Here is a 25,056-nt window from a genome sequence, read left to right as displayed (position 1 = left end):
ATTTTAAAAATACCTTTGTTACGTTACGGTACGATTTCCTTTCCTTAATTCCTTAATCTTGTCACTTATTTATTGAGGGTAAAGTTGTGTATAATCTGAACATAAATATGAATGAAACTGCCTAAAAAGATCCAGCCGTGTGCATATTTAAGTCAAGCTTTTAACATAATTTAAGACGAGAATATTTTTTGACCTACTGACTACGAAAAAGTAAATCTTACTAATATTATAAATGCGAATGTTTAGATGGACGGATGTTTTTTGAAGGTATCCTCGGAGCAGCTCAACTGATCTTGACGAAATTTGGCACGGATGTAGAATATAGTCTGGAAAAACACATAGGCTACTTACCATGTTTTTTTTTAATTCAGCACGGACAGAGTCAATAAGTAATATTTGAGTTGTTTATCTCAATTAATAAACATATATATTTTGGAATATAAGAAATAAACGACAAATTTGAAGACATTTTTTTTTAAAATTAAGATAACTGGGATGTGTGGCCAACTAGTTTTTAAGGATTTCTACGAGTAACATCATTTTAGATTTTCACGAGCCGTTGACTTTACGAAGTGTTTCCTTTATGTATATGTGTATATTATGTACTTTATCTTTAAGGGAATATGTTCAATCGACCCTTCAAAATGGATTAAATTATGCAAACACTTAAGTAGAAAATTGGAAAAGGTACGGACTTTTTGTTAAAAGAACAATTTTGAACAACAAACAAAATAATGTCACTGTGTTAAAAAAAAAATCTTTCAATAAACCTAATAAATATCTTTATTTTACTAATAGCTGTCACCCGCGACCCCGTCCGCCCGGAATTTAATAAAAAAAACTTAATTAGTAGCTTATATGCTCTTCCAGACTACGTTCTAAATCTGCGGAATATTTCATTGAAATCTATTTAGGCGTACTGAAGATACCTACAAATACTGGACTTAATTTATTTATTTATCTATTTATTTAGTTATGTATCTATTTACTACCTTTCACCCGAGACTCCGTCCGCACGGAATTATAAACAGTAACTAAATTAGTAGCCAATGTATTCTTTCAGACTGTTCTACATCTATGCCAAATTTCAGATAGATCCATGAAGTCGTTCTGGAGATACCTTCAAACAAACATCCATCCATCCAAACATTCGCATTTATAATATTAGTAAGATTTATTTCTTTATGTAAAAGATTATTAATAAAAACGTTTTAACAAACAGTCATCGTCTATGCGTCATTGCGAAGGCACGTATCAACGATGTCCGAGCCGGTGAGGTCAATGACCCCGACAGTGTTAAAGTGCGCTAGTTGCAATATTGTGATTAACGAACTATTAAGTTTTATCCAAAACAAATGTGACGTAATGGATGAAGAGGGCATAATTCGTCTATGTGTAACGACGTTTAAGCCAGAGGATATTTCTTCTGCAAAGAACTTATTGTTTGGCTCCATGAAGCCTATTAAGAGAAAGACTGCTCGTAAGGGAGATGGTAAAAGTCGGCGAGAACTGGAAGACATCATTAGCACATTTAAAGAAGTTGATCCAGAAGAATTGCCGATGTTCGTGGCCCGAGATTTGCAGAAACTGCCGCCGATAACGTTCGACCACATCGACGTTACTCGACTGCTTAAAGATTTAGGTACTATTCAGACTGCACTAGCGGGTGCGGTGGCGGGCGCGGGCGCTCGGGTCTTGGCGTCTGCGTATTCACAGTGGCGATCGAGCTAGGAGTGTCATTGCACATGTGATAGGTCGTTCTCAAACTTTGCTACGTATTTAGAAGACATGGATGAAGATTTGTTTTTATTAATGGAAAATTCATACTTGAAATGGAAATTTCAATATATGAAGTGTGGCACACACGATTTAAATAAAGGAAGAGAAAATTTTGGAGAATTTTATGTATTATACGCTGATTTATTACTATTAAATGTTGCAGATGTTTGCTTTGCCAAATAGCAGTGCGATGTTGTACTGCAGATATAAATTCTTCAGTATTGATATCCATGACGATTGACGACGCTTCGGCGGGTGAATCAAAATGGTTTAGAACCACACGCGTAGTCGCCTAACAGACGCTATATCACTGTGAATGATACGGGCGGACTGAGCCATTAGAAACTCCCGCGCCACGCGCGCCCGCGCCCGCCTCATGAAGACGCGCAGCTCGCGGGAGCACTGTGAACGCAAATGGCGTCTGCATACATTTTGATTTACACGCGCCCGCGTTAGCACCCGCGCCCGCCGGCACTCTGAATGAGTACTTACTGTTACTAAGAAACGACGTCGAGACTCTAAAGAACAATTTTGTCGATAAAATTACATTTCACAAATTACAAAACGAAGTCTCAAACGTAAAAGAGATTGTGAGTACAAATGATTTTGAGTGTTGTAATTATGTAAATACAAAACGAGGTTGTGCCAAACGACAAGAAAGTTTTAATAGTTGTGAAAGCGGTCCGATAGGTCTAGGTCTATTCTATATAATAAAGTTACGACGAAGCACATGTTTTGTGCCTTAAAAGCCTGTCTGTGTATGTTAGTGCAAAAGTTTTTGGGTCAAAGAATTAAGGTACATCTACGAATTGTTTGGTCAAAAAATTATAGTTATATATTTGAGATGTTGATTACTTAGGTCCGATGAAAATGGACATTAATAGTGTGTCATTTTTTTAAAAATGTATTTATATATAAAGCATACACTAATATTATAGAGAGGAAAGATTTTTATTTCTGTCTGTAAAGAATTAACTCAAAAACTACTTGTCCGATTATAAAATTTTATTCACAATCAGAATGCTACATTATCTCTGAGTAACATTAGCTATCTTACTAATATTTTAAATGTTAAAGTTTAGATGGATGGATGGATGTTTATTTGTAAGTATCTTCAGAACGGCTCAATGGATCTTGATGAAATTTCGCACAGATGTAGAACATAGTCTGGAAGAACTTATTTTTTATTCCGCTCGGACGGAGTCGTTGGTGGCAGCTAGTATTTATTAATGTTAAAAAAAAATCGAAGTAATTCCGGAAACTCTGCTAGTATATAACGTCTAGGTTGCTTTCATTATTTTGTCTTTTAAGTATTAAATTTAACCAAAATAATTTGAAAAGTCCTGATGAAGGTGTAATCTAAAATTAATTACGTTGAAGTTAATTAATTAAATGTATATTAATAATGCGTACAAATTAAGATTTAATTAAACTGACGATCATTTATTTTCGTTATCGTCGGAAGCACGTATTATTAAATGAAATGTAAAACAAAGAAGAGAGAAAAATCTAATGATATTATTTTGAGACATATCCTTTCACAGTTAACTATTCACACTTTAGGTTTAATCTGCCAATACACTTGTGTAAAAACATCTGCAGGTCCTGGGTTCGAATCCCGCCATGTACCAATGTGTTTTTCGATTTTCAATTTCGCTTTGTACATTTATCCGACGTTTTTACGATGAAAGAAAACATCGTTATGCAAGCAACTTACACGTGGCTAGCGTGGTTGACTATGACCTAGTCACCCCTAACTTAGGGTAGGCTCCGAACCCCACAGTGGGGGCGTATTACAGAAATTATTTAATTTAATACTAGCTGTCGCCCGCGACTCCGTCCGCGCGGAATTAAAACATCATAAGTATTCTATGTATTCTTCCAGACTGTGATCTATATCTTTGCCAAATTTAATCGAGATCCGATGCGCCGTTATGGACATACCTTCAAACAAACATCCATCCATACATACAAACATTCCTGTTTATAATATTAGTAAGATTATCTCGTGCATATTTTAAACAATGTAATTTAATTTATTAGCAACCTAATAATGTCTAATAACTCTTATCAGATTATACTCCTAACTTTTGTTTCATAGCTCAACGTCTTTTAATCCGATTCCAAAACAATTTGTGGCGATAAGTAAGTCTTTTCATCAAAGTATCTGGTCCCTTAGAGAAATCGCGAATTCCATTTATTCATTCATAAATTAAGCATTTATATATCTTACATTTAAGTAAATCTTTTGAAACCGAGGAATTCCTTTTAAAATTAAACTTCTTTGATTTAATTGGTATTAGAATAATTTGTAAAATATAATTTATTTTGTTTATCAACATCAAGTCCTTTGCCCTACGGAAGGTCTTGATTTATTTTATGGCATACTAATTTAAATATATTTTTAACTAGCTTTTACCCGCGACTCTGTCCGCGCGGAATAAAAAAAAATGACCATAAGATAAAAAAGTTCCTATGTCCGTCTCCTAGTTCTAAGGGAGGTATCCCCATCAATTTTCAGCTAAATCAGTTCGACCGATTTTGACTTATAAATAGTGTAACTAACTCGACTTCATTTTATATACAAAGATAAAAACAATTTTGTAATTCTAAAACTTGACCGCGAACTATATTTAGTCGCAAAATATATGGAAAAATCTAATAAAGCAGTTTTTACATCACGTTTGCCATTAACGAAATTAAATAGTGAATCAAGCTATCAATTTTCAAGCAGGAAAAAGTAATTTTCGGGTCCGCATTCGACTCTTATTTAAATTGAATTTAAACGCGAATGATGTTAATGCTCGATATGTGAGGCGGATTTAAGTCCGCCTGAAACCGGTATCATCCGGTATTAGCCAGATTCTCACCGAGAAAAGTACAGACTCCGGTGGATTCAATCACAGCCAGTCTATAATGGATTATTGGAATGGAATTCAATAGTTTTTTCGATTAAACTCGAGATTTTAATTCTAGTAAAGCATATGCTGATAGCATATACTTGTTCAGTGTCATGTAGTTAATTAATCAGCATTAAGTGAAATGCTTACGTGATCAAACCTTGAGTACAGCAAATAAAGTTTTTTTTTATAGAAGGACAATAACGTAAAGCAATCTTTTTTTATATAAGAGAAGAGAGGAAACGAGCGGCGGACACAGAGGTGATCATTGACGCCCATGGACATCCACAACACTAGAGGAAATGCAGATGCACCGCCGGTCTTTGAGAATGGGATAGGCACGCTTCTTGAAAGACCCCTAAGTCGTACTGGTTTTAAGTGATAATTAACACCAAAGTAAGTGAATTGTCAATATTTAAAAAGTGTATTTGCCAACTTATAACAGTATGTGTCGCCGTAAAATTATAATTTTGATATTGCCTTTAATTTAATATTTCAAATTTAGCACTCAGTAATGGAGATGCATTATAAATGCTATTTAGTTAAGTTTAGAAACATATTTTAACTAAAATGAAATTAAATTAAGTAAATTGCCTTTAAATACGACTATAAAAATGTCACGAGTATGCCGTAAACGAATTTTTACGTTGCCATTATCATTTAAAATGGTTAAAGAAAATTGCTGCTTGAAATTTTCATAAACAACAATAAGGTGAATCGTTATAAAGAAAATGTTCTCACGAAGAGAAAAAAAAACATACATTCGCATTTAAGCATTTTTGCATCATCCTTAAGTAATAAAAGAAACTGATTTACAATGAACAATAGTAAATGTTGGCGAGGTCTTACTAATATTATAAATGCGAAAGTTTAGATGGATGGATGGATGGATGTTTCTTAGAAGGTATCAGCGGAACAGGTTAACGGATCTTGATAAAAATTTTCGCAGATGTAGAACATAGTGTGGAAGAGCACATAGGCTAATTGTTTTTTTTTAATTCCACAAGGACGGAGTCGCGGGCGACAGCTAATCTGTAGATATATATATATATATATATATAAAAATGAATTGCTGTTCGTTAGTCTCACTAAAACTCGAGATTTATCTTATCTTAGTCTTGAAATGTTCGTGGAGGTCTAGGGAAGGTTTAAAAGGCGAGAAAAAAATCGAATAATTTCCGGGAAAACCCTAAAAACAGCCCTTTTCTATTTACCATACAAACGTTTTCTAGAGTCAATTTGAACTTTTTTGCTATTCAATACAATTAAAAAAAATAAATAAATTAATTTATACAAAAGTTGAGTTACAAAAGTAAAAAGTCACGCGTGAATTGCTGGACCGATTTCACTTTTTTTTGTTGTTGTGTTTTTTATTGTCGGGAGAAGATTCTTATGAAATTTAGTATAGATATAAAACATAGTCTGGAAGAACATGTTAGCTACATGTTAAGTTTTTTTTTAATTCCGCGCAGAAGATGTCTCGGGCGAAAGCTAGTATTGGTATAAACAATAATGTCAATGCTACAATATAGAAAGATATATAGTACACGAGATTTATGAATACAAGATATATATGTACCAATAAACAAGAATGTACGTACTCGTAACTGGAATACCGTGAATACAATACTATTTTACGATACCAGCGTTATGGGAAATAAAATTGTAAGCACTACTCTACAGCTTTCGATGTAAATTGGTGGTATAAACCGCAAAAACTTATTAGTATTTTTATGTAGTTTTAATACTCAATAAGTATACTAAGGCGTTTAGACTATAAAAGAAACTCTTTAAGTCTTTATTCAGTAAGTAAATTTACTATTTTCTAGCTTTCGCCCGCGACTCCGTCCGCGTGCTATTTAACAGGGATATGAAAAATAGATAATAGCCGATCCTCAGACCTATTGAATTTGAATATAAAATTTCATAAAAATCGGTCAAGCCCTTCAGGAGGAGTACGGTAACTAACATTGTGAGAGGATTTTATTTATTTTTTATTAATACGAAATATCAGTACAACAATGTTGAAAGCTAAGCACTAAAGATTAGATTTGTTTAATTAAAAAGTCTTAATCTAGATAAAGCTGACGCGATCTGTTTCCATTCAAAACGAAATTCAATGTCTTGAATAGTTAATTTAGCTTCGCTTTTGTGGGAAAAGTGCATTAATATTACGATTTACTACAGTTTAATAACGAAAAAAATTAACTATAACTTTAATAAAGCATGTTTTTTTTTAAGTTGAATTAAGTTATGGATAAAAACTTTCATCAAAGTTGACATATTAGCAGAAAATTCTTACGTATTTCTTAGAACTAGTCTAAGAGTAACTCGTCTAGGAAAATAACATCATCCGAGAATTGAAGAAAAATCTTAAAATTTAGACTTTGACAATTCAAAAACTACGATACATAGTATACTGACATGCTACATTTAAAATTCGCTTTAAAAGTAAGAGAATATGTAAAAAGCTTCAAAGTAATAGAGAAAAAAAAAAAACTTTGTAAGTATGCTCGAAGCAAAAATCCGTCCCGCAATCATTTTAAAGTCCTAAATAAAAGTAAAAACATTACATTTTCTTTGAGGTAATTTTATGATATATGGTTAAAAATACGGAAAAATTTTCATATTAATCTTACATTTTATGCTATGATAAGAGTAAAACTAAAAATATTAAATACATTCTTTACAGTTAGACATTTTGTACACATTTTTGGTTCTTAAATTCACATTAGTGTACTAACTTTTATGGCGCAACAGTCTTTGTTACATCGTAGTTTGCAATAAAGCAAATGAGCTTAACAAAACGTACACGGAACAGCGAGTTCGTATTTGTTCCAAAACTTATTAACGATGTAGTACTTACTTAATTACTATTATTTGCAAAGTTAATATAGCCAATATTGCTTTTGAATTAACGTTTTGTGAAAATAATTTGTTATTGAAACGTGACTATTGACGTATTTATAATTACCAAATTTTCAGGTTTGAAAAAAACAAAACACTGCAAAAGTTACTCGCGCGCTTTAATTTAAACCTCAACAAACATTTTTTTTTAATTTATCATGAAGTTATACTATACTCTAATATTATGTCGATATGATTTAATTATCTATATATACGTGGGACACTCAGAAAGTTTTGCGACTCTAAAAAAAAAATGTTCTATAGGTAAATATATTTTTATTACATCTTTTCAAAGGACTCTTCACTAGCCTCTATACAAAGTTTCATGCGTCTGAACCAGTTTTCGAAACACTTTTTCCAGTCCGCCGCAGACACCTCGTTTACAGCCTGCTCCAACGCTGAGAGCGCATCATCCGGCGACGAAAATTGAATCCCTTTGAGTTGATTTTTATTTTTGGGAATAAGAAGAAGTCACACGGTGCTAGGTTAGGGCTGTAAAAAGGGTAACCCAGGAGTTTGACCGGTGTGCTGTCTAGGAAGTCCCTCATTTTGATTGCGGTGTGGGGGGCGCATTATCGCGGTGGAGCAGTAGCGCGCGGAGACCTGTGTTTTTTTTTTTTTTTTTTTTTTTTTTTTTTTTTTTTTGGGCGGCTCTATGCCGCCCTCTCGTTCCCCTAACATGATCAAGGTCAGGGACCTGGGGTGCGGGATATTCTTTATTTCTTTATTTGTATAAAAACCATTTCATAAAACTTAGATTACTAACACATTCGTTCTCTTAACTACTATAAACATAATTTACTAAAATATAAAATTAAACCAATAAAATATTACGATTAAACATCTATGTACAGTTTAAAATTTTCAATAAAATAACATTACAATTATATATATATCTATTTACAGTTTAAAAAGCAATAAAAACTAATTCTAGGGCAAAAGGGCTATATAAAATAAATACTTAAGAGCTACGAATGTGAGTCAATTATATTTTTATGTCTTATTCCTATTTATGGCTTGGAGGGCCGACGCTTTGCAATATTGTAAAAATCTTTCTCTTGTTTTTCTATTTTGTGTTAATGTACTTATTGTTTCCAAATTTATCTTACTATCCATCTCTATTTCAGCGCCGGCCCTCATCGCACCAGATACCGGGCACTCAGTGAGAAGATGCAGCACGGACTCTTCGGTACCCGGATCGCAAATGCACGAGGGGCTCTCCTTGCAGCGGAACCTGCACAAGTACGAGGAGAACCCCCCGTGCCCAGTGAAAACTTGGGTAAGTACCTGATCCGGGTCTATTTTTCTGAGCACAGGGAACGCGCGTACGACGTCTGGGAAGAAGACCTTGGTTGTTGAGGCAGTTTCCCCGTCCCTGTAGCGCCCGTTCCATACCTCAAGCGATTCCAATCGGAGTTGCCACTTGACGTATGAAACGGGACACTTGTCGTAGTTCGGTTTGGTCTTCATTCCGACCGCAGCTTGCTTTGCAAGTACGTCCGCCCTTTCGTTTCCCTCCACCCCGGCATGCGCTTTCACCCAATATAATCTGACATCCTTCCCTTGCTCTCTGCTCTTTCGTACATTCTCTCTCGCTTTCACTGCTAGGGGATGGAGGGAATCGCCTTTTGCTACCGTTTCGAGGGCGGACCTGGAGTCGGAATGAAGACCAAACGAGCGTCGGTTGCTCTTCATTACAAACAGGGTTGCCTCGTGCAGGGCCAACAGTTCCGCCTGGTATACGGTGCAGAAGTTTCCCAGTTTTAATTTCCGGCAGAGAGTCTCCGCGGCGCCATCCCAGATAGATAACGCCGCGCCGACCTTGCCTTCAATTTTGCTACCGTCGGTGTAAATATTTACATCGACGGCAGCTCGCTGGGCCACTTCGTCACCGTCCGCCATGCAGTCGAACTGCAGCCCCTCCAGGTGCACCGGGTGCTGCGTCTGGGCGTACGGGACTGGTAATTCCAAATCAAGGTCCCCTAGCACTTGCTGGGAGTGACCCTTCTTTACCTCATAAAGGAGGGCCGCTTCTTGGACCCGAAGGTCCAGAGGAAGCAACCCAGCAAGTGCTAGTACCGAGTTTAGGGACGCAGTCCTGTACGCCCTCACAATCTTCAGCGCGAACCCCCGTTGCACCCGGTTCAACAACGTCAAGGTCCCCTTCCTTTTCGCCGCCTGTGCCCACGCGCTGGCCGCGTAAAGAATGGTGGGCTCCACTACTGCCACGTATATGGCCCTGATGACCTCTGGGTTCAGCCCCCAGGAAACTCTGGCAGCTCTTGACAGTTGACGATATATGCCTTGCGCTTTGATGCAGACGTTTGCCACGTGCGTCTTAAAGGTGAGTCTATCGTCAACTGTCAAGCCCAGGACTTTGACCTCCTTAACCAGCTCAATGGGCTTTCCGCCCATGTTCAGACGTGGGGAGTCGTATTTGATCCTCCTAGTGAGGACCATTGCCTTGGTCTTAGTAGGCGCGAATTTTAACTTGTTCCTAACCCCCCACTTCTGAACAAGGGCGAGGGCCGCATTGGCACGGGTCTGTATTTCCGAAGAGCTTTCCCCAGAGAACATCAGGACCACATCATCCGCAAAAGCCTGGCAGTGTGTGCCCGCGCTATCTAACTCCACCAGGAGGGGATTCAGCAGCAGGTTCCAAAATGTAGGCCCCCCGATAGAACCCTGCACGCAGCCCTTGGTGGTACATTTCGCGTACTCCGCACCCGCAAATCTGACGCGCACTGATCGGTCGCTAAAATAGCTGTCGATCATGCGCCTCAGATTTACGGGGCATCGCGTTTCCGCCAGTCTGCACCGGATTGCGGGCCACCAGGCGTTATCGAAGGCTCCCTCTATATCCAATGATACCAGCACAACGATCTTTTTCTCTAAAAGCTGAGACCTGATGTGCTGGACCATCTCATAGAGGGAGTCTTCGGTAGAACGCTGCGGCATAAATCCGTATTGGCGCCCGCTTATCGACGGCGCAGTATACCACCGGACACGTCTTACAGCCATTTTTTCTAAGATTTTTCCAAATATCGGCAGAAGGCCTATTGGTCTGTAAGATTTCGGCTGCGTGAGGTCGTCCCTACCGGGTTTGGGTAATGCTACCACTGCTGCCTCTTTCCACCTCCTAGGGAAGATAGAGAGGCTTAAACACTTGTTCGCTATCGCCAGGAAGAGGTCCGGATCCAGAGTGATCGCGGCTAGACAAATATCAGCCGTGAGTCCATCGGGGCCAGGTGCCTTTTTTGGATTAAAACTTGACGCGGACCACTCGAGTTCTGCCCGTGTGAATGGGGGGTCACATGAACTATCATGTGACTCCTCGTTTACCCTATCGGCCACTATTCTCGTTTCTTTGTGGTCCGCGTCGTCTCCCTCCGGCTTGTCTTCCGGGAAGAATGCCTCCGCTAGGCACCTGGCTGATTCCGCCCCCTCTAAGACCTTACCGTCTTTAACGAGGGGGGCTTCTTCCTTCCTCACGGCTGTACGGCGTATCACCCTGTAGATCCCGTCCCACATGGATTCCCGATCTTGGCGGCCACAGAAGCGTTTCCAACTTTGGGTCTGAGCGTTCTTAACCTCGCGCTTGTAATTCTCCTTTGCGTCGATGTACTGTTTGACGACCCACTCTCTGCGAACTGGCGCGGCGGAGGAGATCCGCCTCTTCTTCCTCAAGACCTCGGTCTTGAGTCGAGAGAGCTCTTCGGTCCACCAGGGCAATCCTGCCCTCTTCCTGCTGCTAACCTTGGGGAGACCTGTGTTTGGTTGCTTGTTGCTCACAGCAGAGAAAACTTCTGCCAAGTATTTGGTAGTATACCATTCGGCGTAAATGGTTCTTTGGTTTCGTAAAGGAATTGACACCAAGTAGCCAGTCAATTTGAAAAAATTCACGATCAAAATCTTCCCTCCGCTTCTCGGTCGCTTTACTTTGGTAGGCGTCGATTCGTTTTGAAACACCCTAACCGTCGACTGGCGCTTTGTTTCTGGATCGAATTGATAAATCCAGGATTCATCACCTTTAACGATGTCGTAAACACGCCGAGACTAGCCTGCTTCAAATTTGTCTATCATATCATGGCACCAATCCACCCTTGCCTGCTTTTGAACATCGGTGAGGTTGTGCGGCACCCTTCGTGAAACTATGCTCTGCACCCGTAGATGCACGTGTAGAAACTCTTTAAGGCTCCCTGATCCAATCTGCAGTTTATGCTGAATCTCTTGATATGTAATTCGTCTATTGTCTTGGACCAAATTTTTCAGTGCTAGCACGTCTCCTTCCGTAACAGCCGTCAAAGGGCGACCACTTCTTTCTTCATCCCCCAAAGTTAGTCGACCTCGCTTAAATTCATTATATCAACGATACACGGTTGCCTTAGAAGGGCCTTCATCCAATAATACCATTTGAAGTCTATCGTACGATTCGTCCGGTTTCAGGCGACATTTAAAATCGTAAAAAATCATAGCGCGAAAATGTTCTCGACGCAAATCCATTTTTCAATGAGACACGGTAATTTTAATAAGCTCGCAGAAAATGTGTAGGGTAGTTTTGAATTTAGAACGTACCTATTTTTACTTATAACTAATAATGTTTTTAAATAAATTATAACAGACGAGTCTCACATACATAAAAACTTTTTTTCGCAATACTTTCTGAGTGACCTGGTATATAAAAGAAAGTCGTGTTAGTTAAACTATTTATAACTCAAACAACAAGAACAAGAACGGCTGAATCGATTTGACTGAAAATTGGTGGGCAGGTAGCTTAAAACCAGGAAACGGACATAGGATAATTTTTATCCCGTTTTCTATTTTTATATTCCGCGCGGACGGAGTCGCGGGTAAAAGCTAGTTATAAATATTTTCGAGTTAAGTTTTATTTGGTATTACTGATTTCATTTTCTTTTACAGTTATTGAGTACGTGACTTTGAGATGTCGTAAATGAAAACAGTTTTGTCTGGACACAGTAATGGTTGACTGAACATTGTCGATAACAGATGAACTTGAATGGGCAGTAAATGCATTGAAGACAGTGTGAAGGAAATGAATCACTTTAAGCTTTGTTACATCAATTTTGTATACACGTTACGTATTTTAGAATTCTGATGGAAATATTTTATGAGAAATTCCTTTGGTTTCTTGAACATTTTAGAATGCTTTTTATCTTGATTTTTATTTACTAAGACGACTTGAAAGCATAGACTTTGAACTAGAATAGTTTTCGGACAAGTAGTATTTAAAAATACCAATGTAAATTGACCTTAGAATTGTTTGATCAAGTATATAAAATATACATTAACTTAGCTTGGATTGCCACAGGAACACGCACGCACACGAAGTTTCAACATCTAATCCATACTAATATTACAATAGAGAGAAAATAGATTTGATTGTTTGTATTGAAAAAGGTCTGAAATTACTGAGCAGAATTAAAAAATAATCTTTCACATAAATTTATTCCTTATATGTATGGTATAGGTATAGGTATGTATCCTTATGAAGTCGCGGGCAACAACTAATATTATAAATGCCAATTTTTAGATGAATGGATTGATAGATGTTTGTTTTAAGGTATCTTCTGAACGGTTCACGGTTTTGCGTTTATTACGTTCGGTTAATTCTTTATTCATGAAAATCCATTGATTGAATCTAAAAGAATAACAAGACTTTGAATTTCCGTTCATATAACAGGATATTGATATTTTTGCATATCCAATGAAGGCTTCAACATTCAACGTTGTTTTAAATTTTTACCGAATAAATTATTTTATCCGTTGTTGAGACCAAAATCTATGTATAAAACGCATTTTCATGGCTGTCATTATCTTTGACAAAACGAAGATAACAAACCAAACACGGTTAATCAATTTACAATATAAATGTTGATTTAAGGATAACAAAGTAAAATTCAGATCACCAAAACTTGCAAATAAATCCAATAAACAAATACTTTCGTCTTGATCCACATATTTTTCTTTCGCATTTTGATAAATCCTTCTTGTCTGTCCTAATACGAGTCAATTTTAACACTTTATTTCTAGCATAGCATTTAAATAAAAGTAGAAAAGAGACTTGCAAATAAAAAAAACAGCTGCGAATTTGAAAGAGTTTTGCTCCGTGCGTTCAATTGGCGGTTTTATAGTGGGCGAAAGCAATAACGTGCACTTGAATAAAACATGTGGAAAAGCGTTTACATTGAAGTGTGCCGCAACTAGATTAAATTGATGGAATTTATTTCTAGCACTACAAAACAAATCATATGTGCTTTGATATCAATTATTAAATTATGACATTTTCTTAACTTTGGTTCAGTATCAAAATACTTCTCAAAATAATAATGCTCTATTTACATTGCTCTAAATCAGTGTTTCCCAAAGTGAGCAATAACCAAAGTAGGCGTTTGAAACCTAGGAAGGGGCGATAAGGGGCCCAAAAAAAAAATGGGGGGCATTGAAATTAATTAAAGTAATGAAATTGTGGTTTTTAAGTTTTAGGGCTGAATAAAAATTAGGGGGCTCTGAAATATAATTGATTTTCAAAGGGGGCGGTGAAAGAAATAAGTTTGACAATCACTGCTCTAAATAATACTGTTGAGCATTTAAAGTGAGATGTATTGCTACTTAGAGATAAACACATACGAGTGAATGTCATAACTTTACGAAACTTTTAAACTTTAAGACTCTTATATTTCATAATGGACATTAAGTGGCTGTTTAATATAACTTTTACAAGCATTTCGAAAGTTATTTATATTTCATACTAGCTTTTACCCGCGACTCCGTCCGCGCGGAATGAAAAAAAAATAGAAAACGGGGTAAAAATTATCCTATGTCCGTTTCCTGGTTCTAAGCTACTTGCCCACCAATTTTCAGTCAAATCGATTCAGCCGTTCTTGAGTTATAAATAGTGTAACTAACACGACTTTCTTTTATATATATAGAAGATACATAGGTATAGATTGACAAGCATATCTAATCCGGTGGGCATAAGTCAAACTAAATAATAATAGCTTACTAGCGCCCTCCTGTCAATGTCAAAATAGTGTCACAAGATCGTTTTCGTATTGTAGTTGTGATGTCATTTCTTTCAGATAATTTTCTATGCAGTTATCGACATTTTCTGACAGAACTAACCGCGATAGGATCGTCTCCCATCGGGACAATAATAAAATATGTCAAATATACATGGTCACAGGAAATGGCATAAAAGAAAACATATGACAAAATAGCTACATTATGAAGGTAACACTTTTGGAACGAAGTTCCTTATCGCGCGTTGTGAAAGGGGGCTAGACGGAAAAAATTCTTACGAAAAGTTGTCACGACACTTTTTGCTATAGTAAGTATGGTAACGACGAATGAGCGCTACTTCACCATGGCAACGACGTGACAATATATAACGAAAATTCATAGAAATAAAATGTACTTATTGTGAAGACTTAAGTTTTTTATTCATAGAATAAACATTGGTTCCTTCACTAATTAATTGAAAGGAACTTCGTTCCATCCGGGTGTCCCTTGACACCTCTCAAGTTTTTTATATATTGACATGGAGGCGCTAGTGGGCTGTCATAATTTGGTATGACTTATGCTCACCGGGTCACATATCCTTGTTGGTCTAAAATATGTTATTTAAAAACACACTTTGCCTTGAAATATTTTACTCTTCTGTTATGCAAAAACAATGCTAACACAAGAAAAATCATGAATACAAAATATGCTCAGCTGCTGGTTTTATAAGTTAGCTCGCATCCAATTGGATAAGCCGTGAAAAGTGTATTTGAAATCTGCGTTCACTATGCATGAGTTGCAATACCAAGTAAAACAAGTACTTGCATTTATATCAAACGATTTTGAACCCTGCCGGCATAGAAAAAAAGCTTATGTCGTACGCAGAAGTAACTTTGCCATTACACCATTTCTTTTACCAGGTGCACTAGTTCCATTTTTAAACGTTGAGTAAAAACAGGATTGGTTTAAATTTTGCATAGGAATAAGCTTATGATAGTACTTGTTCTTTGTTTATTCAGAAAATCTGTTAATGAGCCCCATTTAAATCTATATATATAAAAGAAAGTCGTGTTAGTTACACTATTTATAACTCAAGAACGGCTGAATCGATTTGACTGAAAATTGATGGGGAGGTAGCTTAGAATCAGGAAACGGACATAGGATAATTTTTACCCCGATTTCTATTTTTTATTCCGCGCGGACGGAGTCGCGGGTAAAAGCTAGTTGGATATATTGGTTGAAACGACCCTTTATTACCTTAATCGGTGAAGTAACTTGAATTAAATAATTACATATATAAGTTCTTTACATGTTCAGTTTCAAAATTAATTAAACAAAATGTTATGTAACCTTTTTGAAATATATTGCACATTAAATAAGAAATAACACTTGACATTTTCAGAACATGTTTATTATAAAGATTTCATGTTTCATATTGTGAAAATGTCAAGTAATACTTTATTGTTATTTAAGCAACCTCGGGGAGGAGCAAAGGGTTTTGATAAATAAACGATATCTTGAAAAATGTAAGGCTTTGTTATTTCTGAATTTAATATTTTGCGAATTGTTACATTTACTTTATTATATTATGATCTAATATTATTTATCATGTTTACTATTAAATAGTTAATAGTGTAATAATACTAATATTATGGACTAGATTTAGATTTTCAGGATGCCTATGTATCGCAACTTTAGTCTATTTCACACCTATTTCTTTTCTCAATGTCATAACATTTTTAACCGACCTCCTTCTACCTGTAAGGCTTCGATAATTTTTTTTTGTGCCTCACTAAGAACTCGAAGTCTTGTACAAAGTATTTGAATTACAATTTGTTATTGGCTTGGAAACTATTCTAGGAAAATTAATAAAAGTGACTAGAGCCGGTGGCTCAGCGGTTAAGGACTTGATTTGTAATCTGTAGATCCTGGGTTAGAATCCCGCCATGTACTAATGTGTTTTTTTGATTTTCGTTTTACATATGTAGATAAATTGACGTTAGTACGGTGAAGGAAGACCTCGTGATGCAATCACACATATTGCCACCCACCACGTTCCGTCTCCCGAAATGGCGAAATATGGATTGCGGTGGTTCAATAGGCCACACCAAATAGAGGTCCGTGATCTCTGCCTATCCCTCTGGGTTATAGGCGTGAGTTGTGTAATAAAAGTAATAAGTTACTACTTCATTTACAGGTACTTTGACCTTATTACTTTCAATCTATCTATATATATAAAAGAAAGTCGTGTTAGTTACACTATTTATAACTCAAGAACGGCTGAATCGATTTGACTGAAAATTGGTGGGCAGGTAGCTTAGAACCAGGAAACGGACATTTTTACCCCGTTTTCTATATTTTATTCCGCGCGGACAGAGTCACGGGTAAAAGCTAGTTTTCAATATTTTCAAACGGCCTAATATAAAAGTTGTTCCTCTGTACTTTTCAATATCGAAGATATTCTGCGTTTCCTTTTGGTTTTACATTTCAATAAATAATTCATAGAGCTGACGATGGAAGATAAAAAAAGTTTATCAGATTCTATTAGCATCACAAATATGGAAAACAAACTGGGGGGGGGGGAAATCTTAAATCAGGACACTTCCAAATTACGTGCTATCATTACTTCAAAATTCTTTCAATGCATTAATTAACCGACGTCCAAAAATTTTTACTCATAATTGCTTAATAAATTAGTAAGCGCTAGAGAGAGAGAGACTTAATAATTTTAACGTTGATAATGTCTTCGACTTAAATTAGAGATTTATTTTTGGAACGAAGTTCCTTATCGCGAGTTGTGAAAGGGGGCTAGACGGAAAAAATTCTTACGAAAAGTTGTCTCGACACTTTTTGCTATAGACGAATGAGCGCTACTTCACCATGGCAACGACGTGACAATATATAACGAAAATTCATAGAAATAAAATGTACTTCTTGTGAAGACTTATGTTTTTATTCATAGAATAAACATTGGTTCCTTCACTAATTAATTGAAAGGAAATTCGTTCCATCCGGGTGTCCCTTGACACCTCTCAAGTTTTTATGACTCACGTACTCAGAGTCATGGCCACCAAGTCCATAAGTTTACATTTAACTTTTTAAAAAAAAATCTCGACCTTTAAAGCTTTTATTCATCAAAGAATATTCCAAATCTAATAAATTGCTCGAATTTTTCTGTTATCAATTGGAGTCAAGTATTATTTTAAATAAGAAAATCAATGCTTGGAATACACAAAAAAAGGTAAAAATCACGAGTAACTAACCTTGTTACCTTTAGTAGATCAAATTTCCGTTTCACTTAACTCGAAAAGGGTCCGAACTATCTTCGTAAAATAGGATGTGATAATTCTAAGAAGGAACGTTACTTGCTGATAAGGAACATAAATCGGAAATCGTTCGTTGCCTTGAAAAGGTAAAAGGTAAAACTTCGAGCAGATTCTTTTGTAATTTTATCATAGATTTTGTGTCTTCGAAATATAAATGTAAAATAAATAAATAACCTAAATAAGGTGACGCAATGACTCGAAGTAGACCTTGGTCTCCGGCAACAAAAGTGTCCATTTTCTCCAATCGCGTGCCGTCTTGACCCAGTCCCAGACCAGTAGCTCACGAAGATCTACATCCACCTCATACATCCAGCGATACCTGGGACAGCCGACCACTCGGTCGTTCCACGTATGCGCGTTTGACTGTCCAAATATCATCCATTCTTTCTAAGTCAATTTCAAGGCCACCAGTTAAAAGCAAAAAATATCAAGTAAAAGAAATTAATAAACATAAAAAAAAAATAACAATAACCCTGGATTTTATTACTAATAATTTTCTGGGTAATTTGATAATTAAAAACCAGTAAACAAGATGAAACTATTTTCTCAATTTACCGTTATGATGTTGTTCCGGAAGTTTTTCGCGAAAATGAGGCTAGATTTTTTTTTACTGAGAAACGAGAGGTTCACTTTTAAATTTACCCTCTTTCAAAATTGACGTCACAAACAACCCTCATTACCCGTAATGGCCGAGCCTAAACAAAATCTCTTGCCGAATATTTTTATACCTAGGGACATGACTTGTTTTGTTCCCGAGAAGAAAATATTACGCCATCTTTGCTATAATTCCTTATTTTATTAAATGAATGTTTCAATTTTTTTGGTATGGAAATGTTTCATTGCATTACCCTAATTCTGAAAAATTTTCGCATTGAAAAAAAAAATATAAAATTAAAAAATATCGTCGACCCTCTCCTGTCCTTTGAAAAATCTGAGACAATATTCAACAAGTTTCGGCAGTTGAAAACCATGCTTAACTTATTGTTATCCACTAACAGCTGAGTTACAGAAAACATGCCCAACTCTTTCTAAAAGTTCTATAAATTTCCTCGGAAATGTTCAGGTAGTGCAAACTCTGCAGTGAAATTTTGAAGTTAAAAATACACTTAAATACAGTTAAACTAAACGTTACATAAATTAGCAAAGAGAACTTGGTCATAGCCACATCTCTCGAAATACATTATCTCACCAAAAATAGTGGTTGTCTTCGTCTTGGGGTTGCAATTACTCAAGATAGTTTCCGTTAGTGGGGTAAGGTAGACGATTGAATGGAATCGTGCTTCGAATTTCAGAGCTCATTAAAATCATTCCAGACGTGGGTGGAACGCACAATCTTATGTCAACTTTGCAATTATTTTGAAGACATACTTTTTTTACGTTAGAGATGACATCAGTTAAAAAAGGCAGAGTGTCTATTTTTAGATTCTAAAAAAAAGAAATGAAATTATATGTGGATGGCTATAAAGGTAGAAGAAGACCAAAGAAAGTATGGATGGATTGTGTAAAATAGGATATAACGGAATGAATTCAGATATGGCGGTTGATAGAGATCTCTGGTGGAGTAGTACATACTGTGCCGACCCTCCATAGGCATAAGTACAGCTTGATGATGATGATGTCTATTTTTTTGATGTAACGTAATATGCGCTCATACTAAGTCGGAAAAAGAGGAACATAGTTACGAAAGAGAGTGAAATTAATTATACCGTTTTCGGTTAACGTCTTGCTTAACGTATGCCGATGACGTTTTCTTCTCCTATACCATAATCATATAAATAAAAAAATCAACCATAATATATTTTTTTCTGCAGTTCATTAAGTAATAATTTTTAAACTTATAAGTACTGACAAAAATTACCCATATCAAATAATTTTTCATTAATTCATAATAAAGAACGATTGTAATTTAAATACTACATGCTATTTCGCTACATTTTACACGGTATCTTAAATGTTCACTTCGGTTTTAACACGCTTTTACATGAATAATTTATTTACTTTTCCCCTAAAACCATTTTTCTCTTTTATCTTTACTCCAATGCTTTAATGTGCTACAAGACAAATCACGCGGAAGTGATTAAAATACGCAACAGTAAAACACTTGAAAAAATAAATCTTTTTAAACTTTTCCTTTTTAAACTTTTTTTATCTTTTTAAAATCGTTACTCCAATGTGAGCTATTAGAAAAGTTTGCGTGGTTATATCAACAGATGTCGCTAGTGGTAGATGTTTTTGTGGTTTGACAAAATAATAATTGTAACAAAAGAACGACAATGCTTGGCTGAACCGATGAAAGCTCACTAGTGCCCCCTTGTCAAGGTCAAAAAATATCACAACATGCTCTTTGTACTGTAACTGTCATGTCGTTTCTTTTGTCATTTTCTATGTCTAAGTAGATTTTATATATTCTGACAGAGCCAACTGCGATAGCAGCGCCTCTCTAACCGGTTGAGATATCCTTGTTTGACTAAACTTAGCAGTTAACAAGATGGTTTTCTTAACATTTACAATCAATTAATTAATTGTTTAATTTGTGTTAATTAGTTAATTAATTTGTGTTAATTAATTGATTAATTTGTATTAATTAATTGATTAATTTGTATTAATTAATTGATTAATTTGTATTAATTAATTGCTTAACTTGTATTAATTAATTGATTAACTTAGATTAATTAATTTACCTAATAATTTATCCATTATTACATTTATAACATATTGAAATAACCGTAGAACTCAACTGACACTTCTGTAATACATATTGTCTCAACATCCTTTTCATTAACTTGACAAACAAATATGTACTAATAATTTTAGAGACATGACAGTCGATTACAACAGTAAAAGAAACATATTTTCATATCTCCTTTTCTTATCACTGAATAAGCTATCAATAACACAATATTTATTATCTTTTACAAGCTTTTCCTGTATAAACATGGCACGGTATAAAGAAAGTTAATCCGATTCAATAAAGCCCTCGCTTCGCGTCGATATTCAAACTTCCTAAGTACTTGTCTCTTGCTAAAGTTTACTGATAGCTGTCGTCAAAATTCTTTGATCTTCCTTATTACTTGTTTTAGTACGCGTTTATTCGAACAAAATATATTTATTATAATACTAGCTGTCGTCCGGGACTTCGTCCGCTCGGAATTAAAAAAAAACTATATAAGTAGCCTATGTACTCTTCTAGACTATGTTCTACAGCTACGCCACATTTTATCAAGATCTGTTGAGCCGTTCCGGAGATATCTTCAAACAAATATCCATCTATCCATCAATCTAAACCATTCATACTGTGAGTAGGATTACATCCTATATTATTTTCTATTTTCATTATTTTGTAACGTGCATACAAAACATAAAAACATGATTTAGTAGATAAAACTATTTGTTTCTTTCGTATTTACTTCCATCTCTTTAGAACAATCTGGCTGTTACAGTAAACTTTTAATTTCTTCAGTCCTAAGTATATTCTTTTATATTAATTTTCCAATAAATGCATTGTGTCAAATAATTATTACAATCGCTTTTTACTCTACAATTTTTCATTTGTTTTTTCTAATAAATCTAATAAAATCGTTTCAAGATTTAACGTTCAAAGTCGTAAATTAGATAAGCCTCAATGGAATACTAATAACCTTGATAAGAAGCCTTTATCACTAGACTGTCTAATATAACACTGATTTATGTTGGATGGACCTACACTATGCTAATCTATTTGAAATTTAGTTTATGTCTTTGTCAATCGTTGCTGAATGTAACAAAATAAAGAGTGTAATCTAAATATGTAAAAGAAAGTCGTGTTAGTTACACTATTTATAACTCAAGAACGGCTGAATCGATTTGACTGAAAATTGGTGGGCAGGTAGCTTACAACCAGGAAACGGACATATGGTAATTTTTACCCCGTTTTCTATTTTTTATTCCGCGCGTACGGAGTCGCTGGTAAAAGCTAGTTTAGTATAAAAAACAGATCACTGACTGACACTATGATACTCTAATAATACGAATAGGAAGAAACGTGAATTTTTAAAATCACTTGAGCTATTTATGCTCCAGGTTAGAATAAAATAGATATAGTATACTAGAGAAAAGTATAACCATCTTGTATTGAAAAGAAAACTATCCCTTAAAAATTAGTGCAATTATTTTCTAGGAAGAATTTTAAAACAGATCTATACCCTTTATAATCCGTCCGCTCGGAATAAAAATAAATCACAATTAGCCTATGTATTCTTCCAGACTATGCTCTACATCTATGCTAAATTTCATCGAGATCCGTTGTGCCGTTTTGGAGATACCTTCAAACAAACATCCATCCATGAATCTAAAAATTCGCATTTATAATATTAGTGAGATATGTACCATACTCCTCCAAAACGGCTTGACCGATTTTTATGAAATTTTACATGCATAATCTGTAGGAGTATCGGCTACTATCTATTTTTCATTTGTGTTTTTTGCAACTGCGAGCAGATGGAGTCGCGGGCTAGTATTAGTATAGATTAAAAGAATCAGTTAATTAGTAAATGATTTATAATAGCATTATAATCCATTTACACAGTTAATTACCCTACATTAGTATATTTATTACAAAAATTGTGTCCACTATTCCGTTAATGTTGTTGATTAACTAATGACAGAAATGATTTGTGTTTTTGCTATTTATTCTGAAATTTATATTAATATTGTCATTTTTGTGTTGAACGTCGAACAGTGTTGTTGATTGTTAAAGTGAAATGTCGTCAGTATCAGAAAATACGAATTGTCGTACGAAATTTGTTAGTTTCCGAATTTTTAAATACTTGTATTTTTATTGTCGTGACACTTGTATATTTTTAGAAGACTATTGCTATCTCTGTTTTCTTTAAAGAGGATAAGAGGGATGGCATAATTGTTGTATTCTTGTTGTCTACACTACATATTTTCTGTATATTATATCGCATGTGCTCTTTATTTTAATTTTATCGTCACGTCATCACGATATTTTCCTTTACCTTAAGAAGGTCGGATAAATGTACATATATGAATCGAAAATTACATTTGTACATAGCGGCATTCGAGCCCAGGATCTGCAGATTGCAAGTCAAGTGCTTAACTCCTGAGGCACCGACGCTCAAATGTATGTTTAGAATATAGAAAATATAAGGCCTTATTTCAAATGTTTTTTTTTTTTTTAATTTCAGGTACTTCAATGGTTAGAAGAGCATGATAAATACTTTTTAATTCGAACACCACAGAGTACAATACAACAGAGATTACTCCCAGACTTAATTCAGATACCATATTACGTTCCGGCACCTTATCTTATATCACCCGTGAATCCTCGTGCGGATTGTAACAATTCAAATAGAAATAAACACAATATTTAAAGGAACATTTATTTTTTTATTCTATCTATTACTAACAAATTTAAATATAGCCTTTTCCTTAATCTAAAATATATTGTTTTTTTACTTTTACAAACGAATCCAAAATCGGAAGTTTATACGAGAGTATGAATTTCAAGTTTACATAATTACTAAGTAAATAGCTGTTGCCTGCAATTTAAAAAAAAGTAAAAAATAGCCTAAGTTATTTCTTCACATAAGGCTACCTTTTAGTAAAAGTCCTTTCAAAATCAGTCAAGCCGTTATAGAGATTACTTGGAAAGAGTGCGGATTTGCGGCCAGATAAATATTTTAGAAATTGGTTTTTCCTTACAAGTAACGTAAAAGGCATCACGTTCGGGAAATATAATTTTCTTGATAGATAGATTCAGATCAGAGAACGTCGGTGGCTCAGGGGTTAAGCACTTGACTTGCAATCTGCATGTCCTGGGTTCGAATCCCGCCATGTACCAATGTGTTTTTCGATTTACGATTTACATATGTACATTTATCCGACGGTCTTACGGTGAAGGAAAACATCGTGATGCTGCCTGCACATATCTGAGAAGAAATTCAATGATATTTGTGAAGTCAACCAACCCGCACTTGGCCAGCGTGGTTGACTATGGCCTAGTCACCTCTAACTTGGGATAGGCTCCGAGCCCCTCGGTGGGGACGTATAGTGAGCTGATGATGATGATGATAATGATGATAGATAGATTTTAGATTATATCATCCCATGTATTTGTTGACATCCGATGCCTCTTCACTAAAAAATCAACTGTGGCAAAGCAGATTTACGGCGTCACAAAAAACTTCATTAACCTTTTGTTTAATGACCCGAGGAAGACCCTTGCTCTTCCTGATTATCATGTTACATTACGTTTAAATTAATTGTTTTAACACGATTTCAGATTGATTTTTGCATATCTCATTTGAGATTTTTGTTTACAAAATATAACGCTATTAACTTTCTTCCTATAAATAAATCCCTGTCTTAACTAAAATGAAATGTTTACTTTAGGAGATACTTTCTTTTCTTTTATTTCATTCGTTGCTGTTAATTTTCTAAATGTTAAATTGAAATAATCTGCACCATAGATTGAACTTCAGTTAGAACATTACTAATTACTAACCAGAACGTAATAATATTGTTGATATTTAGCCAACTTCAAAAAGAAGGAGGTTATCAATTCGACTGTATTTTTTGTATATTCAATTTGTATAACATCAATAAACTAAAACTTCATTATTGCATTTAATTTTGTACACGAGAAAATAAGCCAAAATTTGATTGCCTTTCTCAGCGAAACTTCTCAAACTTCGCCATGCAAGCTTCAGACTCATATTCACTGAACTCACGATATTATTACAAATACGAACATCCAAGTTTCTCTTCCGAAATTAACCTAACTTCTCTCGTCTTGTTTGTAACATGTGTACATTCTGAGAGTTAATTGTTATCAACATTGTTAATTATCTACTAATGCGTAAATACCAATTTTTCCTTATAAATTGATTTATATTACATAATTACTGTTAACAAATATCTGCAATAAATGTACATGTAGCCATCTATTAACCAGGAAAAAGGATGAGTGAGACAGTTGAATAAGACGTAGAGTTCGTTCTTAATAATGTAAAATGCCTACCAGTTCATTATATAATGTTCGTAAGAAACGGGATTCTTACCACGATTAGGCTGTTTGAGTTTCTTACGAACATTATATTAGTAAAAACCACGAAAGTTTAAAG

At 35.2% G+C, this 25,056-nt stretch overlaps 1 protein-coding gene across 1 annotated transcript in view; it reads right to left on the bottom strand.

Moving 5' to 3' along the window:
- Positions 1-7,865: 7,865 nt before the first annotated feature.
- LOC123721595 overlaps positions 7,866-25,056 on the bottom strand; it is a 31,993-nt gene continuing 14,802 nt past the window's right edge. The window contains exons 2-4 of the mRNA XM_045680722.1: positions 11,648-11,936; positions 8,696-11,392; positions 7,866-8,020 (exon numbers count right to left, since the gene is read on the bottom strand). Coding sequence (XP_045536678.1) covers positions 7,866-8,020; positions 8,696-11,392; positions 11,648-11,936 — 3,141 coding nt within the window. The remainder of the gene's footprint in view (positions 8,021-8,695; positions 11,393-11,647; positions 11,937-25,056) is intronic.

The sequence above is a fragment of the Papilio machaon genome, chromosome 13 (genome assembly GCF_912999745.1).
Source record: "Papilio machaon chromosome 13, ilPapMach1.1, whole genome shotgun sequence".
Classification (NCBI taxonomy): domain Eukaryota; kingdom Metazoa; phylum Arthropoda; class Insecta; order Lepidoptera; family Papilionidae; genus Papilio; species Papilio machaon.
The sequence above is the reverse complement of the archived record's forward strand: the minus strand, read 5'-3'. Positions and strand labels throughout refer to the sequence as shown.